The following is a 20,999-nucleotide window of genomic DNA, read 5'->3' on the forward strand; positions in this document are numbered from 1 at the left end:
TAGAACAGAGTATTTAAAATGTCAGACCTGCAAGAATTCAGAAAGTTTATAACATAAGCATCCTTCTTCAAGTTAATTAATGCTCCTTCAACATGGCAGAAAATCTATATTGTTATACGATTGATAATGAAGAAATAGAAATATAAAACAGATTTTGAGTTTTGCAAGTTGCCACCAGAAGAAAATCAACAAGACTTCACAGTGATTGGAAAGATTGGAGAACCAGGGAACCTCTGAGGACTAATGCTCTACTTTGCAAATTTTGTACTGTTTGATCTTTTTAAAAATGATGTGCACATATTATTTTGACTTTAAATTTAAAAGCAAAGTGAATAAAAAGATGGAAAGTGGGTTGATGAAAGCAAGGATTATAAAGATAGTTAAAGATGGAGGTGGTAGGTGGGTGAAGCATCTTCTCTGTAGTGTAGGAAATTCTCACAGGTATGTAGCTCCTTAATCCTCACAATGACTGAAAGAGGCAAATATCATTATATCATTCTAGAGATGAGGAAGCTGAGGTTCAAGGAAGTTAAAAGAAATTGCCTAAAGTCACACAGCTGAGAACTGTCAATATCAAAGCTGAACTTAAGTGTCTTTTCCAAGGCTCAGTCATGTTTCACTAATTTTGAATAATGGCAAACAAGAGGAGAAAGCAATATTGGGACCTAGGATGAAGGGAAGAAAGAGTTTTTGGTAGAGAAAACACATAAACATTCATGTAAGTTGAAAGTAAAGAGTCCTCAGAAGCTAAGAATTGAAAGTACAAGAGAGAATTGGAATACTTGAGCCAAGTCTCAGAAAGTTTGGAGGAAGCAGCATGGTGACATGGGCAAGAGTTTGCCTTGGAAAGGAGTAAAGTTGCTTCTACTTCAGAAACAGGTGGGAAGGAGATAAGGGTGAGTGAAGTTGCTATTAAGCTGGAGCTTGGAGAGGAGGGAAATTGAGATGGTCATACCGTTTCTTCCATGACTTAAAGGGCTAGTTATTCTCCTATGAATAGACAACTAAGGGAAAGCCTGGATCTTTACCAGTGATTGGGTTGGGAAGGGAAGAAGGGAGAAAAAAAGAGTTGGAAAGCGACTGGAACAATTAGGAAAGAGAGTAACGCTCAGGCTTGTAATTCCAGCACTTTGAGAGGCCAAGGTGGAGGAGCACTTGAGCACAGGAGTTCAAGATCACCCTGGGCTACAAAGTGAGACTGCTGTCTATAAAAAAAAAAATAATTATTATTATTTGGATGTGGTGACTGTGGGAGATCAAGGCTGCAGTGAGCTACGATTTCACCACTGCACTCCAGCCTGGATGACAACAGTAGAGCCAGATCCTGTCTCAACTGAAAAGAAGGAAAAAAAGGAAAGAGTAGGGTTGTCATATTAGCAAATATAAAATGTAGCTCACAGCCGAGCACAGTGGCTCACACCTGTAATTCTAGCACTTTGGGAGGTCAAAGCAGGTGGATCACCTGAGGTCAGGAGTTCGAGACCAGCCTTGCCAACATGGTGAAACCCTGACTCTACTAAAAATACAAAATTGCAAAATTAGCCAGGCATGGTGGTGCATGCCTGTAATCCCAGCTACTTGGGAGGCTAAGGCCGGAGAGTCACTTGAACCCAGGAGGCTGAGATTGTGGTGAGCTGAGATGGCGCCACTGCACTCCAGCCTGGGGAATAGAGTGAGACTCCATCTAAAAAAAAAAAAAAAAAAAGGCTCACCCAGTTACATTTGAATGGCAGGTTAACGACAAATTTTTGTTTAGTGTATGCTCCAAAGATTGTGTGGTATATTTTATCTGGAAACTCTTAAAGAGAAACACTAAAGCATGCGTAAAGAACAACACAGCCACTTAGGAATCAGAAATTGGAAATGAAGCAAACTTAAGGTAGGAACATTGGGCTTGGCTTCTAGGCAGCAGCAGAGAAGGAGTTGTACTAGCAGTCAGGAGATAGATAGCTTGAGAATGCAATTCTTACGGACTCTCTGGAGAGCAGTGGAAAGAGGCTGATATGGGAACTAGAGACTTGGAATTGGCCAGGTGCCATTGCTGGAAACAGTTTTGCCTACTTCCTAATTTTACCTGAGTAGATCATCTACAAGTTACATTTCATAGGTGTGTACTAAAGATGAATATTATTAAATAACAGTCTGCAAAGTATTTGGACTCTGTAAAACACTGTATCAATATTGAATGTTAAAAACCAGTGGTCTTCACAAGAAAACGACTGATATCCCCAAGGAAATTCTTGGACCTGTTTGAGGTTTATCACAGTGGTCTGGAGTAGTGGCTAAGAGCCTGCAGCCTGTCCCACATTAACCAAGCTGCTTAATATGTCTGGGAGTCAGTTTTCTTGTTTGTAAAATTATAATAATTATAGTATGTAACTTGTAGCATTAAATGAATTAATATGCATAACACTATGTGCAAATATTAAAAGTACAATCTTACATTAGCTATCATAGACAGACAATGAGAGGTTTTGGACATGTCTTCATATACATATGTATACACTGTATGCATATGTACAAAATGAGTAGTTTTAAAAGGACATTCATTAGCATACTTTTATAAGCATTTTGTAGACATGTACAGTCAGGAATGCATGCAAATTTAAAACTTTAAATCTAGAAGTCTGTTTCCCTCCAGGAACACATATTTCAATACCTTAACTGTTTATTGACTGACAGCGTTTGAGCCACAAGACAAGGCATTTGCAGTATTTAGGTTTTGGAACCCAGCTCTGCCACTCACTAGCTGGGAAATCTACCTAGTTGATAGATTTCTACCTATTTGATAGATAGAAATCTACCCAGCTGAAATCATCCTAGTTGTCTGAGTGACACTTCTTGCAACAATAAAATGGCCAGCAATGCTTGCTTACTTCACAGAGCAGTAAGGTTAAACTAATCTAGCACATGCTTGATGCAGACCACGTGTGAAATTTCACTTTGATTCCTTTGGCTTTAAAGAATGCATAAATTAATGTGGGTGGGGGCGGGTGAGGGGGGAATGCCAAGTCCCCCGTTTTGTTGTGCTGGGTAGACGCAACGTATCTCTTCCCCTTTAAGTGAAATACGTTCTCAAATCCAACTAGGATCTATTCTGGAGTCTTCGAGGACCCTTATCTTAGTTTCCACATTGTACGCACTGTCCTGTTGTTGAAGTTGTGGCTATGTATTGGGGGCGTCGCCGTTGATGAGGGCTTTAAAGCAGCTGTGAGTTAACTGTCACTTCATTTTTTTTTTTTTTTTTTTGGCAAACAGAAAATCCCAGAAGCCAGGGGTCTGTTGTTTATTCATTCTGCCTCCTTCTGAGTCATTCAGGTACAGGGTGTGTCTGCCAATTGAAACTGCAGAGCGGAGGAAGTTTTTGAGTTCACATCTGCCGGGATGGGAAGGCAGTGCGACCAGGGACTGGGTGGAAACCTTTACAACGGTAGGACAAGGGCAGAAGAGTCCTGAGCTTGTCACGCAGGCAGATCTTACCAAGGCCGCCTCTCAGCCTGACATTCTTAAGAAGCATCTAAGCAAAAGAAAAGGGTGGGTGAGCAAGGTGCTAGTCACGAGATTTGAGGTCTCTGAGTTGACTCCCAAGTAGAATATGAGAGAAGGGTGCCGGCCTCTGCTGGGCAGCTGCAGTTGCTCGGCAGCGCCGGGCCGAGAATCTCCACCTTTGGAAATTCCGGAGCTGCCCCGGCTTTTTTAATCTCTCAGGACTCGGCAGCAGCCCACCTCCTCCAAGTCCTCTCCATTGGCCAGAATCTGGGACACACAGCCTGACTTTGTGCTCAGCTGAATGAGGGAAACCCCTCGCCCAACACCCAAATCGGCGCTGGTTCATTTCTCTGCGCACTCCGGGAAAGCCACTTTCTGCTCCCCAAGACCGCAGTTTCGAGGAGCACCAGGATCTGGGGTGACTGGGGGAGTACAGGAACTTCCCGGTCCATTCTCCCTCCTGGCTGCTTGTCTCCTCCATGCCTCTCGCAGCCCCTTCCCAGCCTCTCCTACCCAGAGCGCCGCCGAGACTCGCTGGGCCACTGCTCTGGTTTTCCGCTGCCCGCGCGAAAGTGGCCCCGGGGAGCTCCCGGCCACCAGCTCAGCACACCGATCCTCCTGGGGCTGCGGGGGGTGTGGGACCAGGGCGGTGCGCTACGAGACGCCGGGCAGTCCTCTGCCAGATCAGACTTTTCGGGAGAAAAGTTTCCAAAGTCTCTCTACCTCCGTTTTTGTTTTCCAAGGGCTCAGGAGAATCCACCGCCCGGGATCAGCGCGTATCTGGGCGAGGGCAGTGATTTATACATTAGAATCCAGGGGTGATCAAGCTCCGCCCCTTCTCTCTCTCAATCTCTCTCTCTCTCCCTCTCTCTCTCTTTTTTTTTTTTTTTTTTTAAACTCTTTCATTTGTTGTTTGGGGAGGAGGGATTCTTCTCTTTTTCTGCCTCTGCCCCAGATCTTTCCTGGACAGTGCGTCTCAGCCGTTCAGATCCGGGGGCCCCCAGCTGGCAAGAGGGCGTGGGGGGTTAAGGCATTAACCCCTCCCAGCCTCTTCCTGAAGCAGCCACCCAGCCTTGGCGCCGCGCTGGGCCACTTCGCCTAGCAGGCAGGGCGCTGGGCGACTTCGCCTAGCGGGCAGGGAATTGGCCGCGGCGAGCGGGACTGGCCATTGGAGTGCTCTGCTGCGGAGGGAGGAGACCCCGACTCGAGTAAGTTTGCGAGAGCACGACGCAGTCAGTCGGGGCAGCAGCAAGATGCAGAGCCAGCCGCGCCGATCCGGGGCTCTCCGAACGCAACTTCGCCCTGCTTGAGCGAGGTAGGGGGCGGCGAGCGGCGCGGGACGTGGGCGCCGGGAGCCCAGCTGCGGGAGGGCTTAGGTGTAGAAACGAATTTTTAAGCCGAACGAGGCAAACAAAAACTTTGAAGACATGCATCTCTGGACGCTGAAAATGTGCCTCTATGGGCCACTAAGGAGCCCAACTCGATCGGATTGTTCTTGGGCACTGGTGATTTATGGAGTTTGGAAAAAGGGTTAATTCCCAACTGTGGAACCTACGGGGGTAGGGGCAGTGAAAGCTGCAGTTGGTCGGAGGAGTAGAAGGGAAGGAGCAAAATTTTGGAAATCCTGTAGACAAAGAATATGGTGGGTGATGTGGGGCGTGGGTAATGGCTTAAACTTGCACTGCCCAGGAGCAGGGTGTAAAATTAGTTGGGGGAAATGCGGAGCTTCTTGGTGTGAGCAGCCTCTGCTGTTCGCGGAGTTGCTGGGTTGGCTGTCATCTCTATTACCTCATCTTATTGCACGGCTGCGTTACCTTGAAATATTCAAGCAACTTAGAAGTAGACTTCTGCTGACCAACGTCGTCTTAGAAAGTTAGTTTCTTTGTAACTTTCTAGTCCCAGGAGAGGAGGCAACGTGTTGGGGGACTGGAGTAAATAAAACGGCCCACGCAAATTTAGCAATGCACCAGGGAGCAGTTTAATGTGAGTTTCTGAAGAGCAGTTTTGCACTCGAAATTAGAAGTGTGGCAGCATGTATTGTCGCTGTCATGAGTAGTACGCTCTCTTTTGTGTGTGTTTTGGCTAAACTAAACAAAGAGAAAAATATTTATGCAATCAACTAATGTACGAAACTTCTGGGATTTGCTGCGATCTCTTATGAATGGTTTTAACTGAATACCTTTAAATTTACTTGCCCTGGCGTGGGGGCGGGGGAGGCGGGGAGAAGAAGAAGCAGAAGAAGAAAGAAAAGGCTGTCGCTTCACGGAGGCGCTAAGCTTTCCTGTTTACTGCAAGGCGGGGCGGGCCTGGCTGCCCACACCTCACTGCGCCCTCGGACCCCAAGCACACCTGCTCCTAGAGAGTTATTAATAGAGCCCCCAAATGACTTACGCTTTCAAATGATTTTCCTGCAAATCTAACTTCTTGCATGGCAATTAGGAGGTGGTGCTCGTCTCTTTGAACTGGGGGGTTGGGGGTGGGCATGGGGCACAGAGGTGTGTGTCTCCGCCCTCAGACTGGCAGTTGAGTCTTTTCCGAGGAGAGACGTGGGCTGGTATTGAGAGTGCAGCTGAGCTGGTGACTGCTTCAGAGAATCTCATGGCTGGAAATCCGGGTTTGGGGTGGTGAGAGGGCAGGAGTGGAGTTAAAATGGGATGTGCTCCTCTAGGTTTTCCATTTCCCCACTCCCTGTTTTCCTTTTCTTTCTTTCTCTTTTTCCTTTTTTTTGTTAACCCACAGCCAATATCATAATTCCCATTTCCCTTTGAGTGAGTGTGGCCATAGAGTTTCTCCCTCTCTTTTTCTTCCCTCTCTTCCTTTTTTGCCAAAAAAAGGAAGACAAAAAGATAATTTGATTAAAAAAAAATCCCTCTCCCTGACCCAAGTTTCTTTAAAACAAATGAACAGTAACACAATTGGAGCAGTGCCTTAGCTAGAATGAATTATGCCAGTATGCTGTGGCTCTTTCTCTGACTCTGTCCTCTGACTTGTTTAAGGCTGCGGTTTCCGAGGCCCTCTCCAGCCAAGGAAAAGCTACACAAAAAGCCTGGATCACTCATCGAACCACCCCTGCAGCGAGTGAAGAAGGTTCTCTCGCCTCGCCCTCTAGCGTTCGTCTGGAGTAGTGCCATCTCGGCTTCCTGGGGACACAGGGTGGCACCATGAGGTCCACCAGCGTCCCGCAGGTCAAGGACCTCCGCAACCTGGTCTCTGACTACGTCAACTATGATATCATCGTCCTGCATTACAACTACACGGGAAAGCTGAATACCAGCGCGGACAAGGACATTAAGCTGACCTCGGTGGTGTTCATTCTCATCTGCTGCTTTATCATCCTAGAGAACATCTTCGTCTTGCTGACCATTTGGAAAACCAAGAAATTTCACCGTCCCATGTACTATTTCATTGGCAATCTGGCCCTCTCAGACCTGTTGGCAGGCGTGGCCTACACAGCTAACCTGCTCTTGTCTGGGGCCACCACCTACAAGCTCACCCCTGCCCAGTGGTTTCTGCGGGAAGGGAGTATGTTTGTGGCCCTGTCTGCCTCCGTGTTCAGTCTCCTCGCCATCGCCATTGAGCGCTATATTACGATGCTGAAGATGAAACTCCACAACGGGAGCAATAATTTCCGCCTCTTCCTGCTGATCAGCGCCTGCTGGGTCATCTCCCTCATCCTGGGCGGCCTGCCCATCATGGGCTGGAACTGCATCAGCACGCTGCCCAGCTGCTCCACCGTGCTGCCGCTCTACCACAAGCACTATATCCTCTTCTGCACCACGGTCTTCACTCTGCTCCTGCTCTCCATCGTCATTCTGTACTGCAGGATCTACTCCTTGGTCAGGACTCGGAGCCGCCGCCTGACCTTCCGCAAGAACATTTCCAAGGCCAGCCGCAGCTCCGAGAAGTCGCTGGCGCTGCTCAAGACTGTGATCATCGTCCTGAGCGTCTTCATCGCCTGCTGGGCACCGCTCTTCATCCTGCTCCTGCTGGATGTGGGCTGCAAGGTGAAGACCTGCGACATCCTCTTCAGAGCGGAGTACTTCCTGGTGTTAGCTGTGCTCAACTCTGGCAGCAACCCCATCATTTACACTCTGACCAACAAGGAGATGCGCCGGGCCTTCATCCGGATCATGTCCTGCTGCAAGTGCCCGAGCGGAGACTCTGCTGGCAAAATCAAGCGGCCCATCATCGCCGGCATGGAATTCAGCCGCAGCAAATCAGACAACTCCTCCCACCCCCAGAAGGACGATGGGGACAACCCAGAGACCATTATGTCTTCTGGAAACGTCAACTCTTCTTCCTAGAACTGGAAGCTGCCCACCCACCGGAAGCGCTCTTTGCTTGGGCGCTCGCCACCCGTGTTTGGAAGGAAAATCTCTGGGCTTCAATTGCTGCCAGGGAGAAGCCGCTGCCAGCCAGAGGGAGGAAGGGGCAGAATACGAGCAGCCTGGTGGTGCTGGGTGTTGGTGGGTAGAGTTAGTTCCTGTGAACAATGCACTGGGAAGGGTGGAGATCAGGTCCCGGCCTGGAATATATTTCCTCCCCTCGTGGAGCTTTGATTTTGCACTGAGCCAAAGGTCTAGCATTGTCAAGCTCCTAAAGGGTTCATCTGGCCCCTCCTCAAAGACTAATGTCTCCATGCGAAAGCGTCTCTTTGTCTGGAGCTTTTGAGGAGATGTTTTCTTTCACTTCAGTTTCAAACCCAAGTGAGTGTCTGCACTTCTGCTTCTTTAGGGATGCCCCGCGCATCTCGCATCCCACCCTCCCTTCCCCTCATACCCCTCCTCACAGTTCTGTTACTTTATACTTTAACTACCTGACAGTTACCAGAGCTGGGGTTGTGGAGTGATCGGTCATGTATAGCAAGTAGGCTGTGTTGAGTACGTAGGCTGTGGGAAGACGAAGAGGGTTTCGACATGTAAAACAATGTCCTTCGCTGAGGCCAAAGTTTCCATGTAAGCGGGATCCGTTTTTTGGAATTTGGTTGAAGTCACTTTGATTTCTTTAAAAAACATCTTTTCAATGAAGTGTGTTACCGTTTCATATCCATCGCAGCAGAAATCTGCATAAGGAAGTCCACTTTATCTAAATGATATTAGCCAGGATCCTTAGTGTCCTAGGGAAAACGGACAAGCAAAACAAAGTGAAAACTGATGGGATTAACTTTCACAAACCAAGGGAGATTTATTAGCAAATGAGTTTAACAAATATGACATCTGTCTTTGGCACTTTTGTTGATGTTTATTTCTGAATGTTGCGTGATTCATTTCAAGCAACAGCACGGTTGTATTTTGTTGTGTTAAAAGTACTTTTCATGATTGTTGAATGTATTTGTTTCAGCAGAGGTCATTTTATTGGATTTTTCTAACCTGTGTTAACACCATTGAATGTGTATTTCTTAAGAAAATACCACTCTCTTGTGCCCTTAAAAGCATTACTTTAACTGGTAGGGAACTCCAGAAACTTTTCAGTCCAGCTATTCATTAGATAGTAATTGAAGATATGTATAAACATTACAAAGAATAAAAATATATTACTGCCTCTTTAGTATGGTTTTCAGTGCAATTAAACCAAGAGATGTCTTTTTTTAAAAAAAATAGTATTTAATAGGTTTCTGACTTTTGTGGATCATTTTGCACATAGCTTTATCAACTTTTAAACATTAATAAACTGATTTTTGTAAAGATCCCTTTGTGAAGAGTATTCTTGAAAATAATTATTGAGTCACTCTATTGGATTATGTAGTTATTTGGTATCAAAGTTAAGGACAGGTTTCTGTTATTCTTTAAAGGATTATTACCTTAACTAGGGTGCGAAAAAAAAATGTGGTTTGTTTAGAAACCACTCTATCTTTTTCAGGAAGAGAAACTTCAATAAGTTAACACTGAAGAGTAGTAAAGAATGAGATAAAAACCACCATCTTTCTGAATACCACATTGACTAGTAAGTAGAATTGTTTGAGCTTTAAATAGTATTTAAGCCAAATAAATTAAGTACAATACTTCTGTCATCAAATATGGGTTTTTAAAGAAATTACACATAAAAATGTGGATGTAAATCTCAATTAGGAGACTAAATCATCATTCAAACCAATCAAAAAAGCATATATTCTTGGTTTTCACCAACGTGCTAGGGAAGTGGGGTTATGGATATGAACATTAAATCATTTTTTTTTCAGGACACTGTCTTGGCTTCTCCCAGCCTATCTTCTGAACCATATAGAAGTATACAGTATCAGTGAAATAGCTAGCTGTAAAATATGGGCTGAGTGGTATCACACTTTTATCTGAAAACCTTCAGTTCATAGTATCTGAAAGCATGAACACTCTCAGTCATTAATTTTTCCAACTACAAAGTGAAAAGAAGGCACTTTGCAAGCATCATAGACTTACTGTAATAATTCTTGTTTGAGATTATTGTCATCTTTGGGGGGATTAAAGTATTTTCGTGTGTTTGGTGCTCTAATCCTATTGCTACTTTCAGAATTTGTGCTTTCAAGTGTCATTGAGTATGCACAGGACACAGTTGGAACATGAAGATAAACCTCACCTAATAGAGTAGATGTCATTTCTGGGTAAGGTTAACTGTGGGAAACAGAAATGTGTTCACTAAGGAAACCTTAGGTCACAACCTCCAGTTTCCTGAAGGAAATGCCAAAAACGCTCCAAAGACAAAAGGCTGGAAACGAACTGGAATGTCTCTCTCCATCTGTCTGCTAAGGCGGAAGGAATGATTTCATGTTACATTCACTTCCTAGAGCTTTCGTTACAGAGTCAAGCATAATGGAAAAGTATGTCCATATTGTGTTTCTATGGAAGATAAAATGTTCGTATTCTCAGACTTATCTTCATAAGCATAGCGATGATTCATGACATGGGGAAAGATGGGCTAGGTTGGCTGTCCTCGGGAAATGGGAAGCTCTTTAGTGACATTTTCCCCACTATGAGCACATTATCCAGTGATTACATGTGCTTTCTTGCTGGAAACTCCAGACTGGGCATTTCATTCCAAGAAAGCTGGACAGTCATGGACTGCGGTTTTCCTGGGCACGTGTGGTAGAACCCCAGATCTGACCAAGAAACAAAGACTTAAGATGAAGGAATCCTTGGTTGTTTCCCAGCACGAATATCTGGTTTTAATTCAGTATATTCTGAGAAATGAGAATGAGAAAACAATCTTAGTAACTATATGTTTATACTAAAATATACACATATAAGGCTTTGATTTAAAAATTCTAGTTTTTTTCAAGAGAAATAAAACAGCCTGGACAATACTTGACATATTCTTGTAAAAAGTACAATGGACTCAAAATAGGAAAATTATGAAATAACATCACATAATACTTTATCCCCAACGACATTGAATGTGATTACAATTTTACAGAATATTCAAATCAAAATATTATGTAAGAAAAATTATTGTTCTTGTTTTTATGTCTCCTTAGAAGAAGAAAAAATTGTTTTAAAAAGTTTCATTTTATTTTTTAGAAATGAGGTCTTGCCCTCTTACCGAGACTAGAGTGCAGTGAATCATAGCTCACTGTAGCCTCTAATTCCTGGGCTCAAGTGATCCTCCTGCCTCAAGCCTTCCAAGTAGCTGGGACCACAGGCATGTGTCACCAGGCCTGGCTAACAATTTTTTTTTTTTTTTAATATTGTGTAGAGACAGGATCTCAGTATGTTACCCACGCTGGTCTCTAATTCCTGGGCTCAGGTGATCCTCCCACAGATTTGTCTGTGTTTTCTCTAAACAAGTTATAAATACATTGAGGGAGGAATCACAAATAACTAAAAGAAACTTTTGTGGAGACTATCAAGAGTATTATTTCCCTGTGGACACAGTAAATGTATGATGAAGAGAAATTGTAATAAACTACAACATTTTCTCCAACCTTCCTTCCTGCTCTTTTGATGTGTGCTTCCCGTGGTCCAAGAACAGGGAGTCAAAATATTTTTTAATAAACACCATTGGCTTCACTGCCATACTAATTGGAACTAGAGTTGTCTTCCAGAGCATTCAAACAAGTAAGGTTTACTTAAATACCTAAAGGCTTTACGTGGATTGTCTATACAGAAAAAGGATTTTAAACCTGTGGCTTAAAAAGCTAGGAGAGGAGGAAGAGCACAGTGAGGGGCAGACCTGCGTTTATTTCAGTCTTTCACCATCTTTGAAAGGAGCCAAGACCCAGAGTAGCTTGGGTTCATGTTGAAGATATCTCTCCTAATACATCCTCTCTCTTGTCCCCTGCACTTTCTTCTTGGATTCAGACTCTCAAGTACTGTCTGTTTTTCCTATGCTCTCTTTTTAATCCCTCTGAGGACTGAAGGATTAAAAATTAGACTTAGCTCTGGTTATAGTCATAGACTATCTATCTAGTCATGGACTTGGCAAGAGCCAAGTGTGGACGACGGACCTCGGTCAACAGGAATTGCTACATTTTATCTATAGCCAACCTTGATATATGGAAATATGAAGTATCTTCATATATCCAACCAGAAGCTTCCATATTAGTAATGTATACATACACTGGTAAATTAATACAGTGGAATATTATTCAGCAATGAAAAAGGACCTACTACTAATCTTGCAACCATTTTTATGACTCTTAAACCCCTTATACAACCACAAAAGAGAATGTACAGCATGATTCTGTTTATGTAAAATTCCCAGAATAGGCAAAACTAATATATAGAGGTAGAAATCTCAACAGTGGTTGCCTATGGTAAGAGGATAAACTGGAAAGGAACATGAGGGAAATTTCTAGGTTGTTAGCAAAGCTCAATATCTTAATTTTTAGGACATTGGCCACTCAGATGTGTATATTTGTCTAAACTTATGTAATCATATTCTTATGACCAGTGAAATTTAAAAATATCATTATGTTAGACTTTCACTTCTGAGTATAAGGGCTTTATGAGACTTTCTTTGTGAAATTGTGGGAAGGTTCCATGAAGTTCAATAGAAAGTGGCAGCCGGGCACAGTGGCTCACACCTGTAGTCCCAGCACTTTGGGAGGCTGAGGCAGGAAGATAACTTTGAGATCGGGAGTTCAAGATCAGCCTAGGCAACATGGCAACACCCTTTTTCTATAAAAAATATAAAATAAAAAAAATTCACTGGGCACGATGGCTCACACCGGTAGTCCCAGCTACTTGGAAAGCTGAGTCTGGAGAATCACTTGAGTCCGGGAAGTAGAGGTTGCAGTGAGCCAAGATCAGGCTACTGCACTCCAGCTTGAGTGAAGTGACAGTGAGACTCTGTTTCAAAAAAAAAAAAAAAAAAAAAAAAAAAAAAAAAAAAAAAAAAAAAAAAAAAAAAAAAAAAAAAAAAAAGAAAGAAAAGAAAAAGAAAAAAAAAAACGTGGAAGAGGTCCCAAAGCGTTTCATAAAAGGGAAATATGCTTTTTAAGTATTATCCCATGACTCAGAACTAAAACTTTAGAATGCTAAATAATTGTGTCCTGATGATACTCTTTGCTTCCATAGGACGAGAATTTGGCTTAGTATTGGTATTTATAATCCCTGAAGGATTTCTGTGTCTTGAAAGAGTCTAGAGATGTAATGAAATTGTCACAATAAAAGTTTATTGACATTCAGATTTAAGTTTTAGGAATATATGATGGGTTGTAAATAACCTTATGAAGCATGGACCTTGTATACATTGTAAGGATATGTCAACATATTAGTATTGGAGACACACAAATTGGAATGTGCCCATTTCTTACCATGGCCACCTGACCAAACCTGTAAAAGGCATTCGGTCAGGTAATAACATTCACCTTGGGTGTAAGCACTGCATTGTTAGAAGAAATAGGCAAAGACACAAAGGATATGGAAAACAGGCTTATGTTACTGTGGGTTTTATTGTTTTATTTTTTAATAATTTCAGCTTTTATATGAGATTCGGGGGGTACATGTGTAGGTTTGTTACATGGGCATATTGCCGTGATGTTGAGGTTTGGGGTCTGAATGATCCCATCACTGAGGTAGTGAGCATACTGCCCAACAAATAGTTTATCAGCCATTGTCCCCCTCCCTCCCTCACTCTTCTAGTAGTCACCAGTGTCTATAGTTCCCTTATTTATTTATTTTTGAGGGTCTTGCTCCGTTGCCCAGGCTGGAGAGCAGTGGTATGATCATAGCTCACTGCAACCTGGAACTTCTGGGCTAAAGCGATTCTCCCACCTCGACTTCTTCCGGAGTAGCTGAGACTATAGGTGCGTGCCACCACACCTGGCTAATTATTTATTTTTGTAGAGACGGGGTCTCACTTTATTGCCTAAACTGTTCTCAAATTCCTTGCCTCAAGCAATCCTTCCATCTTGACTACCCAACGTGCTAGAATTACAGGCGTGAGCCATCATGACCAGCCCGTTTCCACCCCTATGTCCACGGGTATCTATCCTGTGAGTTTTATAAGCTTGCAGCCAGGTACACTGTTGACTGCACTCCCCTGTCTAAGGGTTCTTTCTTCTTGCCAGCTCTGGGAGCAACTAGACAGAGAAGAAATGCCTCAGGTGCTGCACTGGTCCTTGGACAGGCTGATTAGATAACAAAGCAGAAATAGAAACAGGAAAGAGGGGCATTGTTACCCGAGCTAACAAGGAGCAGGGAGAGGTAGGAAGCTGTTTGTCCATCTCCCTAGAGCTCTGCTACTGTTATTACTCCACTTTTCTGGTGCTTTGTTGGTAACTGGGCAGAAAGAAAAACCTTGGAATAAATTACTGGTGTGGGTCATGCTTCCTACTCCCATTGCTCTTGATAGGTCCACACACTCACCCAACCATCCACTCGACAAGAATGCTTGCCCTGTGCTGTGTGCTGTGGATCTAGGGGCAAATATAAACAGGGGCCCTGACTTCCTAGAGCTTGCAGGAGTCACTCCTTCAGCTCTGGCACTCCTGCAGCTCCCTCCCTCTGGAGTCCAGGGACCTTGATATGGCAAGACACAGTTCCTTCTTTCTTTTATTTTCCTTTTTTTTGAGACGGAGTCTCACTCTGTCACCCAGGCTGGAGTGCGGTGATGCGATCTTGGCTCACCTCAACCTCTGCCTCCCAGGTTCAAGCGATTCTCCTGCCTCAGCCTCCTGAATAGCTGGGATTATGGGCGTGTGCCACCATGCTGCACTAGTTTTTCTGTTTTTAGTAGAGATGGGGTTTCACCATGTTGGCCAGGCTGGTCTCAAACTCCTGGGCTCAAGTGATCTACCTGCCTTGGCCTCCCAAAGTCCTGGGATTGCAGACGTGCACCACAGCACCCAGTCAAGAAATAGTTCTTTCTTTCCCATGAGTTTGTTCATTGTTGCACACTTCCTCTAATATGAGTTCTTTAGTGGTATAAAAATAAAATAATTGCATTTAACAAATACAATTAATATTGGCAACTTTTCACCATTGGCTTTAATTCCTATCTCTAAATTACTTAAATACACTTGATCTTAGCCAAAAGGCCGAGAAGCGATATCTAAATTACTTAAATAATGAAGAATAAAGTCATATTTTGAATGGAGAGAAGTTCCTTATGTTATTGGTTGTTGTTATAAATATCAGTATTTGTATTCTATTTTTCAGCTTCTAGGCCCCATGTGATAAAGAAGCAACTTTGTGAAATAAAAGCATTCAACATTGTCTTTACTTTCTATCTCTCCTTAGTTTGTGTTTTTCTTCCTAGATCCCTACTGTGAACTGTGCTAGGTGGAGCTGCTTGGTTTATAATGTGCAAATGAAGTGACCATTTGAATAAGTCGTAGGTGGTGTCCTTATTCAACTTGGATGAAAAAGAAGGGAGAGAAAAATTCACAACTCCAGAGGAAATATGACACATGCCCTTAATTATCAATTTTGTTACAAGCAGACTCACCTACTAGTGAGCCATTGCAAGTCATCTAGAGGACAGACAGAGGGGCGTAGGTAGGTCTTTTGTGTGCGCTGCATGTTCAATGATTGCTTGAGGCCAGGGAGCTGGGACTAACTCCTTGAGCAGCCCAGGAACTCTGTACCCATCTTATACACCAGCTGTACCGAATCCAAACTGACCTGCTCACATTTGTGTGCCATTTCTCTGAGGAAGTCTCTTGAGAATGCCAGCAGCTCATATACCTGCTCCCCACTACCAGATCTACTCCTCAAAGCATAATGTCTATTGGTGGGAAGATGAGTAGCTTCATTGTTTTGTATAGAAGAGAATTTTTTTTTTTTCTAATTTCAGAGTCTCTGTTGCTCCTGTCTAGACACTTCAGAGAAAAACAAATTCAGGCCACCAGTAAAGTTATGTTCTATAATAAGAGAAGACTTGTGCTAAATCACTTGTAAAGACATTAACTATCGTCGGCCTGAAGAGCCTTCTCTCACCAAGCTTCTGCAGGTCTTCTGTGGTACCAGAAATAGTGGTTAGCTCTCACATGCTGTTCCGCTTCAGTTAGCTCAGTGTGGCCACCTGCAGAAATAGTTCTAGGGTTCTCTTCCTTGTCTCGATGCTGGTTAAGGCAGCTTTGAGAAAAACACAGATTTTTCATACTCACATTCACACGTGCGCAGTGAGTTCGGGTACCAAAGAATTACCTAGATTATTCAATCTGTAAAATACTTTGCCTCAATGAACTGAATATTTTATGTCAATACTTTTCTAGCTATATATTTATACTACAATAGAAACCTAGTAGGAGTTGCAGAATCATAAGAAATTTAGAAGACACAACCACAAGAACTTTCTTTTATGTATTTATTAAAGAGACAGGGTCTTGCTCTGTCAGCTAGTCTGGAATACAGTGTCATGATCCTAGCTCACTGCAGCCTCAAACTAAGTGATCCTCCAGCCTCAGCCTCCTGAGTAGCTGGGACTGCAAGGTGCACGCCATGTTGGCTATCTTTTTTTTTTTTTCCAGTAGAGATGGTTGGGAGGAGGTGAGTCTTACTTTGTTGTCCAGGCTGGTCTTGAACTACTGGCTTCAAGCGAATCTCCTGCCTTGCCATCTAAAATGCTGGGATTAAGGCATGAGCCACTGTGCCCAGACTTGGACCTTCTAATTGTAAAGAAGCAAAAGGACCCATATAATATAAATCATCTACATCATAATCTATATAATATATACAGTATCATATATCCAGTGTATTAATTTCACTGTTAAAGAAAACTATGCTCATTTAGTGTTTTACATTGTTTTTTCAAAAAATTAGCAAAAGTTTTGCCTAATTAGCAAAAATTGAAATGCATTAAAGTAATTTAAACATCTGTAGGAGATTTGTATCAAATGGAGTCTGCTCTCAGTTCTTTTTTATTTATTTTTATTTATTTATTTTTAGTAGAGACGGGGTCTCACTATTTTGTCAAGGCTGGTCTCGAACTCCTGAGCTCAAGCAATCCTCCTACCTAGGCCTCCCAAATGCTAGGATTATAGGCATGAGCCACCATGCCCGGCTTCTACTCTCAGTTCATTTTCTAAGAAATTTGATGCAAGCCAGTGTTGTTGCTGAACTTGATACCAGCATAAAGAATATCTAGATTGCATTGTCCTCTCCTTAAAGGGGTACTGTAGGGACAAGAGCTGTGTCAAGGTTTATGTGGTCTTCAAAGATGAAGAAATGTTTGATTCCTAGAATCATTTGGCATCTTTCTACACTCATCTGGGTTTTCTTTTAGGTTTATAAAAAGGCCAGTGTTGGGCATTCTGACAAAGTCTTGATTAAATGCTAACCAAGGCACTAGAGTATATATTTAGAGTTTGCGTGTTAACACCTATGAGTTCAGAGCAATGAACTACTGGTATCAGTAGTTAGCTGCTGGAATTTAGCTTCTCTGAATACTTAGGATACCTAAATACACATCAGATTTCTCACTAGAGAAAAGAAAATTTTTTTTGTCTTCTCCAAAAAGTAAGCAATTAACGAACTAGTTCTGCCCGTAAACTAAAAGTTTAGAATAAACGTTATCAATTCAATGCAATGTTCAACATTGCTTGAAAATCTGATGTATTTTTTAGTTTTATGTTTTTCTTTTTCTTTTTTACGTTTCATACACTTCAATCTAAACTATTTTTAACTTGAAGAATGGACAGTTATGTTTTCTTTGTGTTTTGAAATACAACACTTAAGAGGAAAGGGAGATGGAAGTAAAAATAAATAAATAAAATACAACACGATCTTCAGATAGGTGGCTTTTAGAAAGCAATCAATGATTTTCTAATTCTCTAGTGATCAGAGTCTCTTCTAAAACCCAATTCTTTCTACATAATTTTTGCCTAATGGATAGAAAAACCTGCCGGGAATTTGGAGGACTTACATAAACATCAAAGATATAAAAGCACACAAGGGATGATTTTATTGTGAAATCATGCTGTCATCAAATGGTGTGATTTCTTCCCTGGTCAGGGCAGTTCTCAGGCTGCTGCAGTTGCCTCTGGTCATGTCATGGTTGCGTTCTGGCCTTGACAGCTGATGTTATTGGTGGTTTACTGAATTTTGACTGACAGGGAATTAAATGCCTGTTTTGCCACAGTAATTTGACATTAGTCTTTGTATTTCATTATCAAGAATTCACTGGTAACTGGCAAGAAACTTCTATTTGGTGCACAGTAACTGGAACATTTTTTTATTGTTAAAAGGGGCCTGTTGGGGAGTGAGGAGCTAGGGGAGGGATAGCATTAGGAGAAATACCTAATACAGATGACGGGTTGATGGGTGCAGCAAACCACCATGGCATGTATATACCTATGTAATAAACCTGTACGTTCTGCACATGTATCTCAGAACTTAAAGTATTAAAAAAAATACATGTAAAGGAAAGCAAATAAACAACATTTATGAAAAAATGAAAAAAGTACTCTTACTTCTTTCCTACTTTCATTTAAATCCATCTAAAGGAAAAAGAGGATTTTGTATTCCATACAAAAGAAGTTTTAGACAGCGGGGATTACTATAGTTTCTCCATGTTATAAACTATCCCCATTCTTTACATGTCGCTCCATGAACTTTTATTTAATTTGGAGGAAATTCATAGCATTCACTCTTATATGAGAGGCTGTGACATCCTAGCTAGAGCTATTGAAGTTGGCAGCATCATTTCCTCTTTCCGAATTTCTTTTTTGGTAAGTTTAAGGAGGAGCACAAATTGAGGGTGCAACTTTGTTTCCCGTAGTTTTGAACTGACAACGTGTCCTTGGGATTTGTGGCTGCCTACTTGAACAATCCCTTAGGACAAACACCATTCACATTTCATGGCTCTCATTAGGAATCATTAACAGCTCAGTGCAGAGTTTTGCTTTTCACTTAACTTGTAAGAGAACGAAGAGGCCCTGCCAAGGTTCAGAAAAGGATAACAAAGCATAAGCCCCTTAATGGGATGAACTAATATAAAAGAAGTCTAAGTATATGGAGCTCTTTCCCACAAGTAGGACTTGATTCAGGGACTGGCATTCAGGCTGACAACCACCATATACAGGAAACAGTAATAGAAATGAAAGTAATGTCACTGAAATGAGCCAAGTTATGGGCTTTGGGAAAATAAGGATCTGTCTGTTAGCTTTGCTAAGATCAGGATCTTTGATTATAGTGTTTTCCATGAAACAGTATATTTTTACTGAAGAAAATCAGGATCTAGAAAGCATTGATTTTAGTGAAGCACTATTTGAATTCAGCTTTAAGTAGACTGAAATAGTTCTTTGTATTATTGAAATGTCTCCATATATTTGTTGGTTAATTAGCATATCTCATAAAATGGCATTTTATATACCATGCGTGGCGGAGCAGTTGACAAGCAATTGTAATATTAAAACAGGACTTCCGGCCTGGCTCTGATTCCTTTGTTAGAGTGTTGAAATGATCTTCAGCCGGTTTGCCACAGCACTGACCTAGCCAGTGTAGCTCCATCATTTGGTTTTCAGAGGTCTCTAGGATAGATCTCAGCTTCAAGACCAGATAAGGGTAGCCACGTAAGTCTTGAGGCATCATCTAGGCAGTTGAGGAGACTTGAGAAGCTTTCCTGGTATATTCAGATGTAGTTTTTCTTGTCTGCTTAGATATTCAGATATTCTGAATCAGTGATTGCCCTCAAATGTCTCCAGGAACCAGGCAGAGAACTTACCGGAGTGACATGGCCTGGGGAGAGACTGATGAGCTTGAGAATGACGTCCATCTCCGTAGAGAAGCCTTTATCCCACTCCAGCTCTTTGTTGCTCGCTGAGATGTTGACCCAACGTTGTCAGTGTTCCAAAGCGTGCTTAACATACGGGCTTTGATGTATAATCTCCCAATTTTTAAATGATGCTAATTAAATTAAAAACAATTCTTATACAGGCAAAATATGACACAATGGTATCCACACCTGACCTCAGGACTCCTCTTCGGCATCTATTATAAATGAAAACAACTGAGCTGTCAGAGCTGAGTTATTCACCTGAAGGTTCACTGCCGTGCTAAGTCAATTCCACACCGGAACAGTTTCCGTCTGGTGGCCTGGGGTGTGACAAGCATGGGCCGAGTTGGGGAACAGGCTAGCTCAGGTTTTAGGACGATGGAGAGATGTCGTAGTTGGTATATCTGATCATGTGAGGCTACCTCATATCTGGTTGAAACATCTCCAGCTCCTGATTTCCATTGTATGGTAGTGATGGGCATGGAAACAGTGGCATCTTAACCTCTCTAAAAGGTGACATCTTGTACACTGTAGTAGCATAATGGGAAATTCAGATAGGCACATCATATGCTGCATACCAGACCCTTTCCAAATGCTGGTTCCATCTGCATCTTCCCATTCTAAATTTTCTTCAAAAATTAAAAGTTTAAGGTGGGTGCAGTGGCATGTGTTTGTAATCCCGGTTGCTCTGGAGGCTGAGGTAGGAGGATTGCTTGAGGCCAGGAGTTTGAAAAAATTAGCCAGGCGTGGTAGTCCCAACTACTCAGGAGGCCAAAGTGGGAAAATTTGCTTGAGCCCAGAAGTTTTAAGCTGCAGTGAGCTATGATTGAGCCACTGCACTCTAGCCTGAGCAACAGAGCAAGACCATTTCAAAAAAAAAAAAAAAAAGCTTGGGCGACACAGTGAGAAGCTCCCCAACCCCATCTCAAAAAGCATATGTATATAAATGAAGCTTATAAAATATATTGGCAAGTCTGACTTTCCCACTTTTCAGTTAGCTGTACACAATACCATTGGTGCCCAGAGGATGCAGTGTCTCAGGCTAATGAGAGGTTAAACTTAAACTCCACATAACGAGTCAACAGTAAAGCAGCCTTTGCCTTTCCATTACACAGGGAGGCCTGGAAAACCTCCTCAGGCTTATCCAGACTTATGATCATAGACTCACTGAGATGGAAGGAACCTTAGAGATTAACCTGCTCAACTGTCTCATTTCAGAGATGAGCGACTCACTCTTGACTCCTAGTCATTTCTCTTGTCCTTGTCGATTTTGAAATCATAGTTGTGCTAGCAAGACAGTGTTCGAAGGTGAAAGGTTTGTGTTGCTGGTTGTATTTCTATTGTTATGCCTCCAGCTTTATTCTCTGAGATCCAGCCAGATC

The 20,999-nt window shown here is 42.5% G+C and overlaps 1 protein-coding gene across 5 annotated transcripts; it reads left to right on the forward strand.

Moving 5' to 3' along the window:
• The first annotated feature begins 4,446 nt into the window (after positions 1-4,446).
• On the forward strand, positions 4,447-10,279 carry S1PR1 (sphingosine-1-phosphate receptor 1). 5 transcript variants are annotated; one of them, XM_017547598.2, is made up of 2 exons: positions 4,447-4,804; positions 6,486-9,175. In XM_017547598.2, exon 2 carries the CDS (start codon positions 6,651-6,653, stop codon positions 7,791-7,793), a length of 1,143 nt encoding a protein of 380 aa, XP_017403087.1. In that variant the 5' UTR covers positions 4,447-4,804; positions 6,486-6,650; the 3' UTR covers positions 7,794-9,175. The 5 variants fall into 5 exon arrangements, with proteins under 5 accessions (XP_017403087.1, XP_017403090.1, XP_017403093.1 ...); XM_017547601.2 differs by having other exon boundaries at positions 4,447-4,697; XM_017547604.2 differs by lacking the exon at positions 4,447-4,804 and adding an exon at positions 4,871-5,131 and having other exon boundaries at positions 6,486-10,279.
• Positions 10,280-20,999: the final 10,720 nt, after the last annotated feature.

The sequence above is a fragment of the Cebus imitator genome, unplaced genomic scaffold (genome assembly GCF_001604975.1).
Source record: "Cebus imitator isolate Cc_AM_T3 unplaced genomic scaffold, Cebus_imitator-1.0 Scaffold199, whole genome shotgun sequence".
NCBI lineage: Eukaryota > Metazoa > Chordata > Mammalia > Primates > Cebidae > Cebus > Cebus imitator.

Excerpts from the sequence above, each read along its gene's own strand:
- S1PR1 (XM_017547598.2), top strand. The coding sequence starts at position 6,651 with ATGAGGTCCACCAGCGTCCCGCAGGTCAAGGACCTCCGCAACCTGGTC.